The sequence below is a fragment of the Pipistrellus hanaki genome (assembly GCF_964339955.1).
Source record: "Pipistrellus hanaki genome assembly, chromosome: 13".
Taxonomy (NCBI): Eukaryota; Metazoa; Chordata; class Mammalia; order Chiroptera; family Vespertilionidae; genus Pipistrellus; species Pipistrellus hanaki.
The window spans coordinates 19,198,803-19,221,944 of record NC_140515.1 but is presented as its reverse complement, the minus strand read 5'-3'; the positions used below and the strand labels follow the sequence as shown (position 1 = coordinate 19,221,944).

General features: G+C 37.3%; 1 protein-coding gene across 1 annotated transcript; it reads right to left on the bottom strand.

The window, feature by feature from the left end:
• Positions 1-922: 922 nt before the first annotated feature.
• On the bottom strand, positions 923-19,176 carry ARF4 (ARF GTPase 4). Its single transcript, XM_084903086.1, has 6 exons — positions 16,012-19,176; positions 10,723-10,803; positions 10,166-10,275; positions 6,586-6,657; positions 3,723-3,848; positions 923-1,897 (listed from the first exon to the last, which is right to left on the bottom strand). The coding sequence occupies exons 1-6, from the start codon at positions 16,076-16,078 to the stop codon at positions 1,811-1,813; spliced, it is 543 nt and encodes a 180-aa protein (XP_084759212.1). The 5' UTR covers positions 16,079-19,176; the 3' UTR covers positions 923-1,810.
• Positions 19,177-23,142: the final 3,966 nt, after the last annotated feature.

Below are 23,142 nucleotides of genomic sequence, written 5' to 3'. Positions count from 1 at the left end.
TATAAATTTTCTTTACTCTCTTTCTTTGACTTTGCTTAATTTTAAAAATTAACACAGTGGTATTTAACTGTGATCCTACACTGAACCTACTGAAGTTTAATATCTCTTGAACCCCATACTAGATCTTAGTTTTAACCAACAAGTAATGACATCTTTCTTAAGTGGAGAGAAGAGAAAATTCATCTGTCGGGCTAGGAAAGTTGCACTTACATCCAAGTGACAGGTTAAACACAAGCTTTATCCCAGTAACCTGTTTGACAATCATCAACTGCTTAATTCCAATTTCTTTTCACGTGAACCAGTACTTTTTGTTGTTAACAATTCAAAACTATACGTAATTTTACAAGCATGTGTTTGGTTTTGAAAATTTCAAGCCACAAATTTACCAAAATATATGCAAGCCATTAAGAATCATAAGAAAGCAAAGTTTATAAAATACAAAGAACTTTAGACTATACAGACTAAAACTAAGTTATTTATAAGATTACCAAGTGGAGTCCCTAATAACTTAATAGATAGTTAATGAGGTATACACCTTTATTGCCTTATTAACAAAAACTTAAGTCACATGTAATCTCTCTGCAGTTCCAAAATTTGTAAAGCTAAAAAGAAAAGTGCTGTGAACTTTTTTCTTCTATGTAGAAAAGCAACATCACTAAGTCTATGTATTCTGCCATGAAACAGCACTTATGTACTGTGTCAAAAATGGTATTTTATCAAATAAAATTAAATTTTAAAAGTTGCTTCCCCCCCACTCTGTCATACACACAATAGCAACCCAAACTTTATTTTCAATTTAAACAATTAATAAAATTCACTGGGATCTGTATTATTATTCAGTGTCAAGTATATAAATCAACTATACTAAATAAGAAAATCCACTTCAAACATCTTTAAAACTCAAAAAGAACACACACAACTATATATTTTATCATTTTATTAGGAATAATTCCAAATGGGTTATGAAGAAAACTTATTCATTTGAGTTTGATGAGTTTTCCAAAAAATCTTACTGAAGATATGTTCACCAATAAACAATAAAACATCAGCAGAACTATCATATACTGGGCAAAGAGTCAGGCTGATACCAAAAGCAACATGCAACATAAAAAAGATACAATATAAAGAAAGACAATCTGCTGGATATTAAAAATCATCTCCATATGAACTCTTTGCTACCAGCATAGAACTAATTAGCTATTGAATCCAAACCACACCAAGGTAAGTGTGGCTGATGGAAGCCAGGAGTCATAATGGGGGAAAGGAGGGAGGAGTAATAAGTTCCTCAGTGCAAGAGATCTCAATAGTGTTTTTGGAGCATTTCCCTGGCTGGTACAAGCAGTATTAGAAAATCTTTTTGGCAAGGGAGGAAAATAAATACAAATGGAATGCTACATTTTTATTTTTAAATCAGCAGACTGTCCCAGGAATGATAAAGGTATCAGTAAAGTAGCAAGGGGATAACTTTAAAACATTATTTTCTGTGGGCTCAAAAAACATTTAAAACGGATTTATTTAAAGGTGTCACAATAGCTAAGTCCAGGCATTTAGGCTTAAGAAAAGTAAAATTACAAGAGGGCACTTTTCCCCCCCCAAGTTAAAGATAATTTCTTTAAAACCAAGCATATTGCTAAAGTGCAACATTATACTTGGTAAACAATAATTGGCAACAAAATAAGTTTAAACGCTGTAATATTCTGCCCAAACCAGTCCCAGATACTGTTTAATAACCAAGATGCAAACTAATTTTGTTGTAACAAGCCTAGACAAATTCTATCCAACATGTCCTTGATTAGATATCCAGTTTCATTTAACGTTTTGAAAGCTCATTTGACAGCCAGTCAAGTCCCTCATACAGACCAGTTCCTTGTGTAGCACAAGTGGCTTGAACATACCACTACAAAGAAAAAACACACAAGAAATATGTGATTAACACGAGACTATGTATAACACAGAGTTTAAAATTTCTGAATCAAATAATTATTTCCCCCAATTGTTCAGGGGTATTATCTAGTCAGCAGGTTCTAGAAACATACAGAAAAAAAAAAAAGATAACATAAGCCTGGCGGTGTGGCTCCGTGGTTGAGCATCAACCCATGAACCAGGAGGTCAGTCAGTTCCTTTCCCAGTCAGGGCATATGCCCAGGATGCAGGCTCCATCCCCAGTAAGGGGCGTGTTGGAGGCAGCCAATCAATAATTGTTATCATTGATGTTCTATCCCTCTCTCTGAAATAAATTTTTAAACAAAGGAAACAAAATGCATAAAACAATAGACATAAATGAGTAAATAGTGTTTTACATCTCAAATGATTACTTTTATATTTAATGATCTCAGTAACTGTAAATTGGGAGTTCTCTCATAATTCTTGCTTCTCAAAAAACTCCTCTTACATTTAAATCTGCTTCTACCCACACATTAAATTTAACCAACTATCTACTACTTAATATAAAAAGCACATTCATGGGAAGATTAGTAACAAATAAACTACCCACCTATTCCTTATAACCCTCTTATTTCCCTTTTTTTAAAAAAAAGTTCAGAATTTAGGAGGCAAAATTTTTAGAGTATGGGCTTGTTGATATTTTTAGAGACATGCTTTTCAGATAATTTCATTATCTTTAGTCTTATGTATTCCAAAAATTCTACTTTTTAAAATTGGCAATGAATCGTTTCTCTAATAACTATGTACTGCCATGAAAAGTTACAAATAAAAAGGACTTAAGAGTGCAACAACACAGAAAGTATACAATCTTGCCAAGTATTACTATCAAAACATTTTAGAAGGCTGAGAAAAGGCATTAATTTATATCATAGCATTTTTAGAAAAATCTAAATCAGCCTGGAACATCTCAATCAGTCTTTACATTATTGCCACAGCACAGTATTTGACTTGCTGACAAGCTAATGAAAAACTATTGTAAAGCCAAACCACACTAATAGTTTGTGATATCATGTTTACATACAAAACTGCATGTTGTGTTTTGCCGATATTTAAATCACGGATATAAAATAAGCTGTTAGAGAATATTTATTGTAATTTTAAATTCAAAACTTAGATAGAAGCATTGATGAGAAAGGACATCATCTATAGGCTGCCTTCCTGCACGCTCCCTACTGGGGTTTGAGACCACAATCTGGATATGTGCCTTGACCAGGAATCAACCAGCAACCGTCTTGGTTCCTGGGTCAACACTCAACCTCTGAGCCACACCAGCCAGGTGCCGCACAAGCTTTTGTATTATGGTACAAAACAATATTATCTAAAATATGGCTCCTAAAAACCAAATTACAAATTATTTGCTACAGTTATTTAAAAGATATAAAATTTAAAATACCAGTAATTTTTTAGTATTACAATTTACATACAGCAGTTTTCTACTGTTTAGTATTTATCAATACTAAACATTTTGAGGATAAAGTTAACAAATATTAAATAAAATATATTTAAATCTTTGGATCCTTAACAAATATTTATTAAAAGTTAAAAAAAATGGAGAAGGTATCAGCATTTTTTAAAGTAAAACACATTTATAATAGTATGAAATAAAGCCTGAAAGGGGTGATATTTGTGTAAGCAAGAGTAAACTATAGTAAAATAATGTGTTCATTACCTGCTCAAAGGGAAAGACTAGTTAATAAATTTTTTAAACTAAACACTAGCTAAAACAATTATTCTAATAATTCTAATAGTCAAGAAGTTCATATAAACCAAATACTTACTGTTCTGTTACGAAGAGACTGAAGACCTAATTTATCTGTCATTTCACTGATGGCCATAGCATTTGGCAAATCCTGTTTATTTGCAAAAAGCAGCAACACTGCATCTTGCAACTCATCTTCCTGAAGCTGAAAATAAAAGCAAAGACATTAACAACTGTACAGCCAAAGGACTTCTGTGCGTGCATATGGGCCTAGCCAGTGGCCATGGACAACAGGGGGGTGAGGTTCGGGATGGGAATGGGGGGATGAGGACAATTATGTGATACCATAATCAATTAAAAAAAAAAAACACAACTGTAAAACTGGAATTCAATTATTGTAACAAACTAGCTAAAACACAATCTTCCTATATATATTATGTAAATTTCTCTACATAAAGTTAGGGTATTCCTACAACTTAAATCTCTTATTCTTCAGTTGTGGATTTTTCCCCAGTACTTATATATATTTGTATAAGTATACCTGTGCTATTTAAAAAAATTTTTATTTTTTTATTTTTGACAGATTACAGATACCTCCCGTTTTCCCCTTTGATACCCTTCCACCCAGCCTCTACTCCCTGAGACCTTCATCCAAACTACTGTCTGTGTCCAAGTGCTATGCATAGATGTATTTAAGTTCTCTGGTTTATCTCTTCTCATCCTCCCTCCTCTCACCCTGAGATATGTCAGTCTGTTCCATACCTTCATCTTCCGGTCTTATTTTGTTGGTACATTCATTTTGTTCATTAGATTCCACAAAATAGGTAAGATCATGAGGTATTGGCCTTTCTCTGACTGGCTTATTTCACTTAGCATAATAATCTCCAGTTCCATCCATGCTGTCTCAAAGGGTAAGAGACCCTTCTTTTTTACAACTGCATATTTCATTATGTAAATGTAACAGGTTTTTTGTTGTTAATCCCCATCCAAGGATATTTTCTCATCGCAGTATGAGAGACATAGCCACTGGTTGCCTCCGGCACATGCCCCAACCTGGCCCGGGAATCGAGCCTCAGGCAGGTGCTCTTGACCTGAATCAAACCCAGAACCCTTCAGTCCGGAAACCGACAATCTACCTACTGAACCAAACTGGCTAGGGTGTAACACAGCTTTTTTTTTTTTTTTTTTTTTTTTTTTTTTTTAAATCAATTCCTCTACTAATGGGCATTTGGGCTGTTTCCAAATCTTAGCTATCGTAAATAATGCTGCTATGAACATAGAGTTGCATATATTCTTTCTGATTGGTGTTTCAGGGATTTTAGGATATATTCCCAGAAGTAGGATCTTATCCTTCAGTCTTTAAATCCAGAGCAAATAATTATATGCCTTCAAGTAAAGCAAAACTTTTTCAAGCCAACTATGCTATACTCCATTAAGGTTAAAACATTTATTCAGCCTTCATGATCATTCATTGAAGGTAAGACTGACAAGGACAAGAAACACATATGGCAATAAATATTTATGACAGGATCTTATGGTACTTAGTAGTAGAACTATTTAGATAATGATTCTTTTTGGACTTTTATCCTTTCCAGCCAGCTGAACTAGACAACAGTGGGACAATACAATGATTAGAGATTAACAGTATCATAAAAAATGCAAGAATACCACCAAAAGTAGAAAGCCAGTAAAAATGAGGTTCTGATATATGATACAATATGAACCTTGAAAACTTATGCTCAGTGAAAAGTAACAAAAATTTTAAAAATTCACAAAAGAGTAAATATTGCATGACTCCAATTATCTGAATGTCCAGAATAGGCATATGTTTATAGAGACAGAAAGAAGATTAGTGAATGTCAGAGCTGGGAGGGTGGAGAATAAATATGTTCTACAATTTCTTTATGGGCCAATGAAAATGCTCTAAAATTAGACTGTGGTAATGGCTGTAACATTCTGTAAACAAATAATCACTAACTTGTGCATTTCAAATGAGTGAAGTTTATGGTATGTTACTTTTATTTCAAAACTATTTACAAAAAGTGTAGAAGGGGTGATATGTAATTCACCAGACAAAAACAAACAAACAAACAAACAAACAAAAACACCCCAGCAGTTACTTAATTACACAAACACTGACAAAATGGTTTTACAGATTACACTTGTTTTAGGAGCGATAAGTGAGAATTAAGAACTCATTTCAGTAATCGTTTTATGGCCATAATTTGAAACCATGGCAAGTTTCCTCAACAACCTCACCCTGCACGCTTTTTAGCAATACAGACAAATGAAAACATTAATTCAATATGTGGCCAGGCCAAGGTGCCACTGGCAACCAAAATCCTACCACCTTCCCCACGATTCTTTATCATGGCTACTATTACAAAACATTTCAAAGTATACACTGTAGGCACAATATAGAAAAAAACTAAACCAAATGACCTTAGGAGCAAGGAATCTGAACCAGCATCCCTCCCATAAAGTATCAAAACTACAGATTTTATACCTATAAAAGAGTGAACTAATGTAAATATCCTCAATCAGAGATATGCATCAAAAGCAGTCATGGAGCATTCTAAAAACAAGCTGGGCTTTCTGAAAACAAGCTAGCCTACTGAAGTAGTTTCTCTTGTGTGTGTTTTTTTAAAAAGCTCTATATGAGATTTTTATATGCATTTTTTTTCTTTATTGATTAAAGTATCACATATATGTCCTTATCTCCTCCTTTCCCCCACACACACCCCAGTCATGTCCTCACCCCCTGGTGTCTGTGTCCATATATGCCTTCTTTAAGAACCTGCGATGATAGTTCTTTCTGCCCTAAAAAGTATCACTTGCATAATCTAATCACAGTTAAAAATGTGCCAACCACTAACATCACCACTGTTACCTAGGAATAAATGCATCCTGGAAATCTCAAATTTAAAAAAAAAAATTCTTACCATTTTTTGCAGCTCTTCAGCTCCTTCCTGAATTCTTTCACGATCATTGCTATCTACCACAAAAATAAGACCCTGAAAAAAAATTGTTTAAATAAATTATGAGTTAAATTTAAAGGACACACTAAATATGAAACACAAGCATAAGCAGCAAAACCGTATCAAGAGGTAAATGTTGAGAAGAAAATGTCCCATTATTTAAAAAAATAGAAAAAGAGCAGGGCTCTAAGTCCTAAAAGCAAATTTGAGCACTATTTTTTACTTTAACATTTGAAGTTTTATTTTAAATACAAAAAAATGACACTCTTAACCAAATGAAATCTTTTCTCAGTTGTGCTAAGACTAAATTACTCCATCCCATTCCTTCCCTATGCCCTTGCATTTTAAGTGCAGATAAGTTTAAGTAACAAAATGGCTGCAAGTGGGACAAAAGGAAAAAAATAAGCCAAAGATTCATAAACTTACTAACTGAACTTATTGAAAGGAGTACAGTCTGGAGAGAAAGAGAAAGAGAGAGCGAGAGAGCGAGAGAGAGAGAGAGAGAGAGAGAGCGAGAGAGCGAGAGAGCGAGAGCGAGAGAGAGAGAGAGAGAGAGAGAGAGAGAAGGAGGCACGTCACAGCAGTTTTTCTATGATTCATCAGGAAAAATTAGTCTTGGTCCAAAATGTTGTCCACCAACTCAATCAGGGTAAGGAAGTTTTAAGCAAAATATGTAAGCAAAATATATCTAAAATTCATGGTTGACTTGATCAAACAAGAAATACTTAATAAAAAGGAAGGTAGTAATCATTCTTCACAAATATTAGAATTTTATACTACAAAATATTCACAAATGTTAGAATTTTATACTACAAAATATTCACAAATGTTAGAATTTTATACAAAAGAAATGGAATTGGGAAGCAGTTCGTTGAATTGGTTTTTCTAAAAAATTTCAAATAGGAAAATCTAAAAAAATTTTCAACTTGGAGGGCAGATTAATTTTATAGCTCTATTAAAATCTATTCCTAGTAATACAAAAGTGATTACTTTGAATGTTCTCATAACTCTGATCACAGAGTATTTATGATCCTTTGTCACTTTTATCACAAACTGTCTTATTACTTATGTAAGTAACTAGATTAAATCCACTGAGGACAAAGGTCTAAATCACTTTGTATCTACTCCTAAGTATTACATTGAGTTTGCCTGGGTACTTAATAGTAATTTTAGCCTATGGTTGTTAAATAACATATCATCCTTTTGATCTAGCAACTTTCAAACCCATTTTCTTTATGTCTGTAAGAAGTCATCCTTTTTACATACATTTCTTAAAAATTGACTTTAGAGAGTAAGGGAGGAGAGAAACATCAATGATGAGAGAAACATAGATCGGCTGCTTCCTGAACACCCACTACTGGGGTCTGGGCTCTAAACCCATGCATGTGCCCTGACAGGGAATAGAACCCTGACCTCCCTCTTTATAGGCGGATGCTCAACCACTGAGCAACAATGGCGGGGTGGAAACCATCATTTTAAACATCCTAACCTTTGAAAAAAACTTTTGGTACTATGAGAGCCAGTATGGCACAGTATAAAGATACCCAAATTCAGATCTCAGCACTTTTTATTAGTTATCCCCCCTAGAAGAGTTAATACCTTTAAAATGATTTTTATTTTTCTGTACTATCAACCCATTTTTATTGTTTTAAAATATAAGTAATGCTATCAGTCCCAAAATATGAGGGATAATTATTAGAAATAAATTTTAAGTTATTCACTTCCTTGGATAGCCTAGAATCAAGAGTGTTGAAAAAGTAAAATTCTAAAGATAAGTCTGGCTATTATAAGGTTACTTAAATGGCTAAATATTTATTTAATTGTTTAGAACAAGATAATTGGAATTATCTAGTGAGGGAAGAGGGATTGACTACAATAAACACTGTGTCCTGGGTTGTTAACACAAGTTAACATCATGGCATAATTATTTTCTTTTAAATTTTACAGCTGAAAGAACTGGTCAGGAGTGCTGGCAAATCTAGCTGTAACAGCTTAGCTGTAATTATCAGGTAACACATAAAGCTTTCTCCAGCAGGCATCAGGTCACTAGGAAGAAGTACTTGGACTTTTGATTTAAGGTGATCCAAAGAGGTCAGGGATGGATCTAATCTCAAATTAAGACCTTGTAACCAACTTGTACAGGCCGGGAGGCCCCTAAAACGGGCATGGTTGTTTCAATTGGATTGGGGGAAGGAGGGTGCTCTACTGGCACCTAGTAGGTAGAAGCCAGAAATGCTGCTAATGATCTTACCATGTGAAGGAGAGCTCTCCCTTCACCCAACAACAGAATTATTCTGCCCGAAATGTCAACAGTGCTGCTGTTGAATTACTCTGTACTAGAGCCTTGCTCCGCAAAGATCTCAAACAGCAGCATCGGAACCACTACCTGGAACTTGCTAGACTAGAAACCTTAGGTCAGGGGTCTTCAAACTACGGCACGCGGGCCACATGCAGCCCGCAGAGGAGTCTGATCCTGCCCGCCAGGTTTTTTGGGCAGTGAGCGCAGCCGAGGTGTTACAGTAGGAATTAGTAGTTCATACAGTCCGGCCCTCCAGCTCTCTGAGGGACCGTGATCTGGCCCCCACTTTAAAAAGTTTGAGGACCCCTGCCTTAGGTGTTACCTCAGCCAGGCCCCAGAGAATTATCTGTATTTTAGCAAAGACCCAGATAATTAATAGGTACATTAAAGTTTGAGAAGCACTACTAATGCCTAGTTTATATTCCCAGAAATTCTGATTCAAGTGATCTGGAGTTATGATCAGGACTTTGGGATTTTGAAAGCTCCCAAGTTACTCTAATTTGCAGCCAAATTGAGAACTTCTGCTCTAATGTCTCTTCCATGTGTTATTTATATACACTACACAGTAATATAAAACTATCTTACAAATCAATAGGGCAAAATTAACCTTAATATATTATTGTAATGCTTTCTTTTCTTTAGAATTTTTAATCCTCACCTGAGGATTTATTTTGATTGATTGACTGATTGATTGATTGATTGAGGGAGAGAGGGAAAAAGGGAGGGAAGGAGGGAGGGAGGGAGAGAGAGAGGAACATCAATAGGTAACTTCCTGTGCACATCCCAACTGGGAATCAAACCAGCAACCTTTTAGTGTAGGGAATGATGCTCCAATCAACAGAGTCACAAAGCCAGGGTTGTATGTATTTTAGTAAACAATTAACTGGGGTAAATGAAGAATGATTATCTTACATTCATTAAAAACTACGTATAATGACAGAAAGTTATAATATCTTACTTTCTAGACTAAGAATGAAACCAGTAGATATACTGCTGAAACAGCTAATTCAATCTTTAGAATAACTCTCAAACATTTAAAAATATTACTATGACAGCTATGTAACTCTTCCACTCTCAGTAATTTAGCCTCAAAAGCTTGAGTTCACTGACGAATATGGCAGTGATAAGAAGAATGCAAACTCATAGAGTAAACACCAACAGCCAGTTAAACAGTAAATATTAACATAAACTTTAGAGCATGAAACCTATAAAGAAAAGTTATAAAAAATGTATATCATTCCTTACCTGGGTATTCTGGAAATAATGCCTCCAGAGAGGTCTTATTTTATCTTGACCACCAACATCCCATACTGTGAAACAAATATTCTTATATTCTACTGTTTCCACATTAAAACCTACAAAGAGAAAGACCAAAAAGACTGTTGTGCACAATGTCATTAAGAATTGTGGAATTATCTCAGAATTGTCATTATTGTGGAATTATCTCAGAATTGCTTTTTTTTAAGTCCCACTAAATAATCACCAAACTTAAAAACCTGAGTTATAATGATGAATGCATGTTATTGTACATCTGTTTAGACAGAATGTACACCAAAAGTGAACCCAAAGGTAAACTATGGACCTCGGGTGATTATGATGTGAAAATGTAGGTCTATTGTAACAAATGTATCATCACTCTAGTGAGTGATGTTGACAATGCGGGAAGGAATAATTTGGAATACCTCCCAGTTTTCCTGTGCAACTAGAACTGCTCTAAAAAACAAAGTCTTTAAATATAAGGCAGTTTCAAAATTGAGCTCTATTCTCTTTCATTTATAATAATCACCTGTAAAATTTCTTACCAATGGTAGGAATGGTGGTGACTATCTCCCCTAACTTCAGTTTATACAGAATGGTCGTCTTGCCAGCAGCATCCAATCCAACTAGAAAAGACATCACAGATTTTAAATCTAGACCAAAAGCACACACTAAGAAATTATTTTGCAACAATATATAGTTTGAAAGCTAAAGTTGACTGGTCAAGGCACAAGTGAGTTAGAAATAAAATTATCTCATTTCTGATTTCCAAAGGCAATACTTTCTACAAAAAGTGTTGCCTTTTCACTTTTTCTTTCTAGACCTAAAGAGAGAGCATGTAGTAGTGAAAAGAAAATAGTATCTGGCTGATTCAGGCAATAATTTCTACATTTGCTTTGCCACAAACTAGTCAAGTGCCTATAAACAAATCACTTTAGGAAACTAAAGCCAGAGGAATTAGCTATAAAGTAAGGACACTGGATCAGATAATTTATGATCTCCAACTCAAGTTTGTATTATCTCTATGATCTCTTACCATTTTAAAAAACACAAATTAGAAGTTGAATCAGAGAATACATAAGAACAAGTGAATCAAGAACTAACTTTAAGATTAGTAAATTCAATACTACCACTTTAAATGACTTCCAAAGGAAGATAAGGCCAATTTTACTCTTACTTACATTCATTTCAACATCAAATGTGCAGAAATGAGAACAAAAGACTGCTTAATATGAGTTGTAAAAATGACCCTATCATATTCATCAACACATGTCTAAATTCTTAAAATGCTTCCTAGGGACATATACAAGTGAGGAAGAATGTGCTTGGTTTCTGAAAAAAATTATTATTAAAACAAGAAGTCATGCCCTGGCCGGTTTGGCTCAGTGGATAGTGTAGGCCTGCAGACTCAATGGTCCAAGGTTCGATTCTGGTCCAGGGCTTATACCTTGGTTGCAGCACATCCCCAGTGGGGGTGTGCAGGAGGCAGCTGATTAATGTTTCTCTCTAATCCATGTTTCTAGCTCTCTCTCACTCTCCTTTCCTCCCTGTAAAAAATCTCTCTCTCTCTAATATATATATATATATATATATATATATATATATATATATATATATATAAAGAAGTTTACAAAATAGTGCAACCATAAGGTTTTTTAAGCAACCACAAGTTATTTTTTAAAAAACTATGAAATATTTAAATGACTTGCAGCCACATAGAAGTTTCTAAAATCACAAAGATATATGCAAACCAAAAGTTTTTTAAAAAGATATTTCTATTGAAGATTTAAGATGCACACATTAATGTTTACCATCATTTAAAAATCATCATACAGGTCTTCACTCAAAAACATGTTGGTCTAACAATATTGTGCTATTTTAATAATTTCTTGAGTTTGTACTTCCTTAATATTCCAATGTTTGGCGATGAGACTTCTCCACAAAATGAAAACTATAACCAATTTTAACAAGCCAAGATAAGACTCTAATCTGTACAGTCCAGTTATGTCCTCCCTCCTCTCACCCCCATAAACAACTCACTGTATTGAAAGATACACTGGAATTACTTGTTCTCCTTAACTGGACCCACACTTGGACAAAAGTGTTAACAGCAGCAAAACTAACCCCAAAAATTTTTGTCAACCATTAAAAAGTTTGTCTACCAAACTGTGGCAGCAAGAAATATTTATATTTTAAATTAAGCTAGATTTCAATTATCTCAACTTGGAGGGGGGGAAAAAACATGCAGAAAGGAAAAATTGGGAAGTAAAATTTCAGGTATTTTTCTTTATTGTTTCCTTTATCTTTCAAATTTTCTTACAAAGAAGCTTGAAATACTTCATAATAATTTAACATTGAATGTTTACTGTGTTCCAACAATATCACTAGGTGATTCCATCCATTTTTATAATTTAATCCCCACTTCCATTTTTCAGATGAAGCATTTGAGATTCAGTATTAACCCCCACAATCACAGGGATAATAGAGAACAGATAATTCAACCTCTGGGTCTTGTGGAGAAATTAAATCCCTCATACTAACGGAAATGTAAAATAGCTGCTTTGGAAAAGTTTGGCAGTTCCTCAGAATGTTGAACATGGTTAACATGACCCAACAATTCCACTCCTAGGTATTTATTTACTCAAGAGAATAAACATGCCCACACAAAAACTCACAAGTGTCCCTAACAGTATTATTTGTAATAGCCAAAAAGTGGGACCAACCCCATTTCCATCAAACAACCCCATTTGAAAATGTAGTATATGTATACAGCAGAATTATTCAGTCATAAAAAGGAATGAAGTACTGATACATGCTATAATATAAACCTAGAAAACATGATGCTAAGTGAAAGAAGCTAAACACTAAAGGTCACATTCTGTATGACTCCATGATACAAAATATTCTAAGTAGGAAATCCACAGAAACGGAAAGTAAAATAGATGAGAGATTGCAAGAGGAATTGGGGGATGGGGCAATGACAGACATTTTGGAGGTATGGGGTTTCTTTCTGGCCTGATGGAAACGTTCTAGAATTGAGAGTAGTGATTGTTACACAACTTTGTGATTTTACTAACAACCACTGAACTGTACATTTTAAAGGGATGAATTATATGTTTTATAAATTACATCTCAATTTTTAAATTAAAAACAAAACAAAAACACCTAGTCTGATGCCAGAGCTCTCAAATAGTATTTGTACACTGCCACTCTGCCTTCTGATTCTTCTGGTGGACACAATCTATATTAATATTTTATCTAATTGCTCAGAGGTCTGACCACCAGAGGATCCTTCCTCCTAAACCTCTCTGGTCCCCCCGCCTCAAATAGTCAAAATATAAGGGAAAGGCAGAACTTAACTTTTAGAAAGCAACATTTTTCAGCTTTTCAACAGTCAAGAACTTGCAACTTCAAAGAATAGAATTAGTATTTCCCTTATGAACACATTGGTGGTTTTCAGATATAAACAAAAGGTGGGATCACTTACTGAAATTATGTATTATCAGGTCAAGATATGTTGATCCTACATAAAATAGTACAATGAAGGGCTACAGGAAAGATAAAAGTTGGAAACTCTGAATTTAAGCTCATATTAGTTAAGGAGCTATTTCTCCTTGAAGGGGAAAAAAAAATTACTATGACGAATTTCTGTTAATCTTAGTTTATTACTTTAAATATGATATTGTTTTTAACTAGTTTACTGCAAGCTGTAACTTCAATCAAACACCTTTTTAATTTACTTGAACTTTTGGGAGAGTGGATATAGGAATAAAATTTAAAATTCTCCACAGTAATTTGGCAAACTAGACTCAGTAGCTAACTGGTATCTTTTTAATTTTAATACTTTAACAGAGGCAGACATCTTGACTATCTATTATTTATGCTTTCATTCAGAAAGCTGAACAAAAACTTCTAAGAATTATCAAAATTCCAAATCACCTATTTCTCTATCCATCATATGGTTATACTTCATCTGTGAGTTACCATAAAAGTTGTTCTTGTGACTGAAGTATTTTTAACCAAGGAACCTAATTATGCTGAAATTATAATACAAAATAGTAGCAAACCTGAGTAATAACTGAATTACAAATCACTACTCTACACCCTGCACAAATGCTTTCCATCAGTTTTGAGTAGAGGAAGAAATGCTCTCTAATATAATAAAAATAGGACAGTAATTACAGCATAATTCTACTATTCTTTTCCCTCTTAACTTGTAGCCATCACAAAGATTAAGGAAATGAGGAACAGCAATTTACTTCCAACAATCTTCAGGAAAAGGACCAAACATAAATTTCCAGGAACACAAGGTCGTACTAGTTCATCTCTTTAAGGAACAGGCTGAAAATTAATTTATCACAGTCCAAAGTCCTCTTATTGACTTCCGATACTTATTTAGACTGCCATTTTTCAGTGTCTTTTAAAGCCTAAATAACATGCTTGTCCTCCTAAACTCCGTCTTCAAAAATGAAATCCAAGAAACACTTCGAAAGAGAAAATATTTCGATTTTCCTTTGTGAGTGATTCAATAACAACTGTTCCGTGAATTGTGAAGAAGTTAGAATTTTAACAGAGAGGTTAAAAAAAGAACCAAATGTGTTTACCCTTAATCTTCATACATCTTGAAGTACTACTGAACCTTGCTTTGGAAAACTTTCAATGGTACAACTTGAAAATAATGCCTTAACCCTTTCCACTCTCTAGAAAACAAGGTAATGAACCAAGTTTCAATTTTAAAGTTAGAGGGGCACCTCTTAGCATTATTGGGGTCCATGGAGCTTAGCTACAATGCAGATTAGCCACAGTATTACGGGGGAGGGGTTGCTTACTTCACTGAAATGACAAGTCCCTTCTCCCTCAGCTGGGCGAAAAATAACCCTGAAAAAAGCAGGTTTTCAAAAGCCTATTTCCCAAAAGAATTTAAAAAAGAACACCTTTGTAGTTACTAAGAAGGCTACCCTAACATTAAGCGTCATAAAGTTCAGTTACTGAAAACTTGTCATCGGCTTAAGAAAATGACTTTCTCAAAGTTTCTCTCCCCCACCCCCCACCCCCCATTAAACCTAGCCAGCTGGGCTAATAAAATAAGACTACGAATAAAAAAAAAATCAGATCGAAAGCCAAAGAGAGTGAATCAAACACATTTAGTGTTTGAGAGTGGCTGAAAGAAACATGTCATGAAAAACTCAGTGTCCAGGGCTCCTAACGAGGAAAAGGAAAAATAGGAAGCGGAACGGAACCCAGCGCGAAGCAAAGTTGAGCGAAGTGAGCCCAGAGGAGCCGGGTCCCTCCGGTGCCACCGCGCCGCGGCGGCCACTTCCGCCCGGCGGCCCCGGCCCGGCGCCCGCGCGCTCGCTCACATACCGACGGAGCGTGCGGAGTGGACACGGAAGGACAGGGGGGAGGAGGGGGGAGGACCCGAGTCGCTCTGCCTGCCTCCCGGCCGCTGCCCACACCCGGGGAAGGGGGCAGCCAGATCGCACTCTCCAGAAGGGGCCCCGCCAGCGTCTTCTTTCCGGGCTCTGCGGGAACCCGAGTCGCTTCCCCCCTATCTCCGCCCAATCTTGTCGGCCTTTCGAGAAGATCAAGGAGAGGAAGCCAAATGCAGGAGGAGGAGGAAATCTTGCCCGCGCCGCTACAGGGCCTCTCGGACAGGTCATGGGGCAACCACCCACCCTTCACCCCATTGTTTCCCCTTCAGAATCCCTCCCGACCCCCAACCGCCGCCCCTCCCCCACCGCGGCGAAAAGAGGCGAAGCCGGGCCCCGCCGCCGCCGCCCCCCGGCCCCCGGCCCCCCGCAGGGCTCGGACTCCGCTCTCGGCCGCTCACTCACCCATCAAAATGCGCATCTGCTTCTTGCCGAAGAGGCGGGAGAAGAGGGAGGAGATGGTGAGGCCCATGGCGGTGGCTGCACTCGCGATGGGCAGGAGCAGAAGGGCTTTGGTTGGAGCTTCCCCCGGCCTTCTGCCTTCACGCTCCCGGCAAAAACTGAGCGAGGTGGAGAGGGGCGAACGAAGAAAAGAGGGCGGCAGGGGGGCGGCTCGCAAGCCGGCGCGCCGGGCGACGCTCCGGGGCCGGGATCAGCGGGGCGCGGACCTGCTCGACGTCTGCCGCGGCAGCTCCGGCTCGAGTGTTAAGGCTTCGGCTGTGCCACGTCACTCGGCGGCCGCGGCGACTCCGGCAGCGGCCCGGCCCCTCCAACGCGGACAGAATCGCGTCACCGCCGGCCCATCCCCCCGCGCTTCCGGTGCTGCCCGGGCTACTGCGCCTGCGCACGGAACGGAGCGGCCCGCTCTGCTGACGTGCATCTGCCGTCGCCGCCGCCTCCGGGACGTGGCCGCAGGAACCGGGCGCGTCCAGTTAGCACAGGCGTCCAGGGGGACAAAGTCCCACAATGCCTCGCTGTGTCTCTTCCACCAATCAGACTTTAGCGAGACCCTTCCGCCTGATAGGTGCATCCTGGAGATTATAATCCTTGCTTCCGGAAAGGTGGGTTGTGCATTGTGGGTGAGGAGGTAGTTGACTTCCGTTCTTTATGCCTTTAGGGGCGTCGTCCTCCAGTGCAACGCGTGCTGGGGATTCCCCGGTCCCTCCAACGAACACGTTGCACGCGCTGGACCAGACTCACGCCCTCGTGGACGACGAGCTGGCGGAGAGCCTGTGGCATCCGCTGAAGAAGCTAGGTCTAGCCGCTTCCACCCCCCAGGCGAGGTCATACTGAAGATCCCTAATCCTAGGTCAAGACAAGAGAACTCCTGTTTTCAACAATTATTCAGCTTTTAAGAGAAGCCAACAAGGAAGTCTTGCTTCTACCGTCTCTCAGAAGCATGTAAGATTGATTCCTTATGTTGAGGAAGTGGGAAGCCTTCTCACTTTAAAAATATTTGTGATCTTAATGTTTTCCTGATTCAAGATAAGTCATACGTCTTGTGAAAAAAAAAAAAAAAGAAAAGAAAAGAAAAGTTCCCGGTAATCTATGCCACTTCCCCCATAGATCCCAACTGTTTTAGTAGTTTGGGATATTCACCCGTTCTAAAGATCTGTTTCAATTTTAACTCCCTTGGAAGTATTTCTAAATATAATACATCACTCCCACTCATAACCGGTCTTCATAGTTAAGACAATATTACCTATTGAAAACCCTTTTGCCCACTTGTTTGAAACCTTTAAGAAGGGGACATCTGAAATACTTTCAACAATAAAGATAAAATTTTTAAAGGAAGTTTAACGTTCAGTTATGAGAATGCAAATTATAACCACAGTGATATACCAACTTGATACTAAATAAGGTGGCTAAAATAAAAAGATAACTAAAGTTAAGAATGTAGATAAATCAGAAACCTCATACACTGCTGATGGAAACAAAATGGTAAAAGAACTTTAGATAGAAACAGTCTGGTAATTTCTCAAAAAGTTAAGCATAGACTTTCCATTTAACTCAGCAATTCCACTCCTAGAGAAATGAAAACACACCCATACAAAGTCCTGTACACAAATATTCTTAGCAGCATTATTCATAACTAGAGGTCTGGTGCACAAATTCGTGCATGGGTGGGGACCTTCAACCTGGCCAGCAATCTGACCAGTTGTGGATGGGGACTTCGGGAGGTTGGCAGACTGGCCCAATCATGGAGCCAGGTGAGGTGGGGGTGTCAGACAAAGGTTGGCTGTGGGCCCATGCAATGACCATCAAGAAGCAGCTCCTGCCGGAGCCGGAGCATCGGTCTGCGGACTGGAGGGTCCCAGGTTCGATTCCGGTCAGGGGCATGTATATTGGTTGCGGGCACATCCCCGGTGGGGGGCGTGCAGGAGGCAGCTGGTCGATGTTTCTCTCTCATCAATATTTCTAGCTCTCTATCCCTCTTCCTTCCTCGCTCTAGAATAGGGGTGTCAAACTCAATCAGAGAAGGGACCAAAATCTAAAATCCAGCCTAAATCGCGGACCGAATGGTTTACTGAACAGTCATAAACTGACAATGTCATAAACTGACAGCGGAGTGCAGTGATGACAGCGCGGTGCGGGCCACATTGCAAGGCCTGGCGGGCTGGATTTGGCCCGCGGGCCTTGTGTTTGACACATGTACTCTAGAAAATCAATAAAATATATTAAAAAAAAAAAAAAAAAAAAGGAGCAGCTCCTATGTTAAGCGTCTGCCCTCTGGTGGTCAGTGCAGGTCATGGCTACTGTCTGGTAGTGAAGGTCACTTAGGCTTTTATATATATACTAGATGCCCCTTGCACAAAGATTCCTGCAATAGGGCTTCCTGCTGTGGTCTCTGCTGCCCCGCCTGCTTCTCTCCCTTCTCCCTGCCCGCCTGTTTCCCTTCACCACCGTCCTGCTTGCTTGCTTCTCTGCAGCTTCGCTCCCTTCTGCAATGCTTGGCTTCTTTCTACACGGTCTTCAGTCTTCGCTCTGGCCTGGGTATGCAAATTTACCGCCATCTTGGCTGGGTTAATTTGCATGCTCACCCTGATTGGCTGGTGGACACGGCTTGTGGGTGTAGTGAAGGTGGGGTTAATTTGCATTTTCTCTTTTATTAGAGAGGATATAGTAATCCAAAGTGGAAATGACTCAAATGTCCATCAACTAGTGAGTAAACAAAATGTAGTACATTTATACAATGAATATTATTCAACAACAAAAAGGAATAAACTACAAACTAGATAAGCCTTGAGAAGTTTATACTAAGTGTGTGTATGTGGGGGGGAATCTAGTCATAAAGGACCACATATCCTGATTCCATTTGTATGAAGAGTTCAGAGCAGGCAAATCTATGGAGACAGATTTGTGGTTGCTTGGGGCTAGAGAGGATGGGAGGCTTGGGAATTACAGCTAAAGGGTGGAGGGTTTCCTTTTGAGGTGATGAAAATGATCTAGATTTGATGATGGTGATGGTTACATGGCTCTATGAATTACTGGAACTATTGAATTACAAACTTTGAATGAGGAATTGTATGGCAAAGTTGTTAACCAAAAAAATAAAATAATTTTTAAAACAAACCAAAAGGCAGGACTCTAGTCTGTGTGTTTTTTAATCCTCACCCAAGGATGTATGTGGGGTGTGTGTGTGTTGTTTTTGAGAGAGAGAGAGAGAGAAAGGAAGAGGGAAGGAGAGAAACGTCAGTAAGAGAAATGTCCATCCGTGTGGGTTGCCTCCCTGGTAAGCGCCCTGACCAGGGATGAATCCACAACCTAGGTATGCACCCTAAATGAGAATTGAACCCGAAACCTTTTTGATGAATCACAACATCCAACTGAATCACCCAGCCATGGCTAGTCCATTTTTATATTTCATTAGCAAGGCAAACTGGGAGACAAAGTCCCACAATGCCTCACTTTGTCACTTCTAATCTCTGCCTGATAAGTGCATCCAGATCCCTGGATTTGGCACACCATGACACTCATATATGGTTAAATAATAGAGGGTTGGTGAATAAAATATAGTATATCTATTCTATGGGATACTATAAAAAATTAGAATGATGTAGAACTATAAATCCTAATGAAAAGATCTCCAAGATACAATTAATGGAAAAAGCCAAATACTGATAATACTATAAAGTAATATAAAATTGTAGATTTCCCAGGATGTATGTGTAAATGCACAAGAACTTTGAAGTAGAATCTGTAACAGAGATAGTTAGTGGTTACCTGTTTAACCTGTATAGAGAGAGGAGGGAGCCTTCCCAGAGCCTGAGAGAACCTGGTTTGGGAGGTAGTAGTCAAAAGAGAGCTTTATCTGTACTTGAAAAATCCACTTAAGCCCAACCAGCCTGGCTCAGTGATTGAGCTATGACACAGGAAATCACAATTTGATTTCTGGTAGAGGCATATGCCTGGGTTATGGGCTCAGTCCCCAGTGTGGGGCCTGCAGGAGGCAGATTCTCTCATCATTGATGTTTCTATCTCTCTCTTCCTTTCTGAAGTTAATAAAAAGTGGGTATTTTAAAAAATCACCTATTTTAAATATACAATTTGATAAACTTTAACAAATGTATATAGTAATGTAGCCAACACCAGAATCATGATATCAATCATATCTATTGCCCCCAAAAGTTCCTTCATACTCCTTTATAAGTCATCCTCACTTCCAGCCCCTGGCCCACCATTGATCTGCTAACACTATATATTTGCCCTTTCCAGAATTTCATATAAATGAAATCATATGGTATGTAGTCTTTTGTGTGTGGCTTCTTTCTCCTCGCATAATGATTTTGAGATTAATCCAAGTTATATCATGCATCAATAGTTTTTTTCCTTTATTGCTAAGTAGTATTTCATTGTGTGGAGATACCAAATTTTTCTATTCATTCACCAGTTGATGAGCATTGAATTGTTTAAAGTTTTTGGCTTTTATGAATAAAACTTTTTAAACGTTTTGGTACAGTGTTTGTGCATCGGTATTAAATTTATTTTCACAAGATGAATTTATCCATGCACTACTTACATAATGTAAAAAGTAATCTCCAAATTTGATGAATGAGTTAATCAGTATTTGACATATATTCTTCCAGATTTTCCTCTCTGAAATACTAACATCTTACGTTAATGGAATTTTACAGCATGAAGTAACTCCTTTTATGATTTAATAATATACTGTGGACATTTAAAAATAGCAGTACTTTAGATTTAACTCATTCTTTTTAAGGGTTGCATTCCATTGTGTGCCTGTAAGGTAACTTATTTAACTTATCTGTCAAATTGTAAAACTCTTTGATTCAAAAATTCCACTCCCAGTAATTTGTTATAATGAAAATTTCCCTCAAGTTTGCTATGTGCTAATTGTAAGAAGTTCATTACAGAATTGTCTGTAATGGATAAAACTGGAAGCATCAATCTTTTAAAAAATATTTAAATCTCCCTTTGTTTCCCTCACTGATCACTAGCCCAGATATTCTAATCTTGCTTTTGCTTTGCTACATTTTATAAATTCACAATGATAAATTAGGAGAGAAATTGGACCCATTGCCAGGATAAAGATTTAATCTTTTTTCCTAACAGTGCCATCTTAGGTGTTCCGTAGTTGCTTGCTCGAACTGGTGCATTCTGCAGAATGGGGTTGAATAAGAAAAACCTGCCAAGTTCAAAAAGCATAAGCTATTCTGTATTGTTGACAGCCTCTGAGTAAAGCTCCATTTGGTAGAACTAACCTTTAGAAACTCATTTCTCAGTAGTGACCCTGGGCAATCCAGAGCAAAAACTTCCTTATTCAGGTGCATAAGGTAAAGCTATTTTGGACTCTACAATGAGTTTATCCTGCCTTTTAAAAAACGTTCCAAAAATTAAATGTAATTAAATATACAACATTTAAAGAAAACCACCAAGAAATGCAAAGGGAAAGCAATCTATTTCTGCACTTATACTTTTAAACTGTTTAAGCAATTTAATAGAAATGTTTATTAATTACCGGGGTGAAGCAAAATACTATTTATTTTGTAATAACTTCAAGAGTCACAATTACCTGAGAGACCCCCACATTTTCCTAATTAATCTTTTTTTTTTTTTTTAAAGTTAAATGCAATTACAGACTGTCTCCTTTGAGAAGAATCTTCCTTTGTATTGGAGATACAAGTGAAGAGTTGCTTAACAGATGAGTAACTTAAAATTACATTTTGGAAGCTTGCTAGATTAAAAAAAAAATCTGTAGTCTTTAGCCTTTGTTTTCAGTTTTATATAGACGTCCTTAAAATAATTTTTCAGTTTTATATAAAATTCCTTAAGACAATTTCAAACTGACTTTCTCAAGACAAATGAAAATCAATTGCCGCCTTCTAAATTTTAACTCATGTTTTCTCTTTACTTAATCCTAAACCAAAAATAAAAAAGATAAATTTTCAAATTTCCATTTAAGAGGTTACTACTTATTAAGTGGCTAATGGAAGTTATAAAACAGGATGTTAATGGCCGACTAAAATGTCTTTATGGTAAAGACAGGGAAAGACAGGGTCAGAGAGGTTAAGTAACCTGCCCAAAGTCTCATATAATAAGCAGAACTGAGGTAAGAACACGTCTTCTGATGTCAGTACCCTTAATCATTATACTTACTAATGCTTTATTTTTTAAAATGAGAAAATTGAGTCCCAGAACGGGGAAAATGCTATTGTTTATTAATCACTTGTCATGTACTAAGTCCTACACTTCATTTAATCCTAACAAATTTGAGGAAAATGTTATGTTAAAGAATGTGCTCATAAATAACACTACACTAGGGATTATGTTCTTATCATCCAATTTTTAAAATCTTTATTGTTGAAACTATATCAGATGTTCCCTTTTTCCCGTCCATTAACCCCTCCCTCACACACACACACAGCCAGCCTCTACCATACTATTGTCGATTCCATGGGTTAGGCATATATGTATATAAGTTCTTTGGTTAATCTCTTCCCACTGCTCCTCCACCCCCTTCTCTCTGAGATTTGTTAGTCTGTTTCATGTCTCTGGATCTATTTTATACATCAGTTTATTTTGTCAGAGTCCACATATTAAGTGAGATCATGTGATACTTGTCTTTCTCTGACTGGCTTATTTCGCTTAGCATCATACTCTCCAGGTCCATCCTGCTGTCTCAAAGGGTAAGAGATCCTTCTTTTTTATATCTGCATAGTATTCCGTTGTGAAAATGTACCACATCTTTTGTATATTTTTGTTCCAGTCCTTTAAATTTAATAATGTAGTGTCTTTGTGGATTGTTTATGTCCCATTCAAATTAGACCTTGGGCAGCTTCTTAAGTAAACTATATAACTTCTTTTGACGTTTTCAAAGCACTTGAGAGTATGTGTTCTAAAATAATGCTAATATTTACTAGCAACAATCAATGTTATTGAACACTTACTATCTGCCAAGCATTGTACTTATATCCCATTTAATCCTCTAAACAATTTAATCCATGCCATTTCCTTTGTTCTCTACAAGAACTACTCAGCTATTTCTAGTCCACTTGTTGTATAATAGTGTAGTAA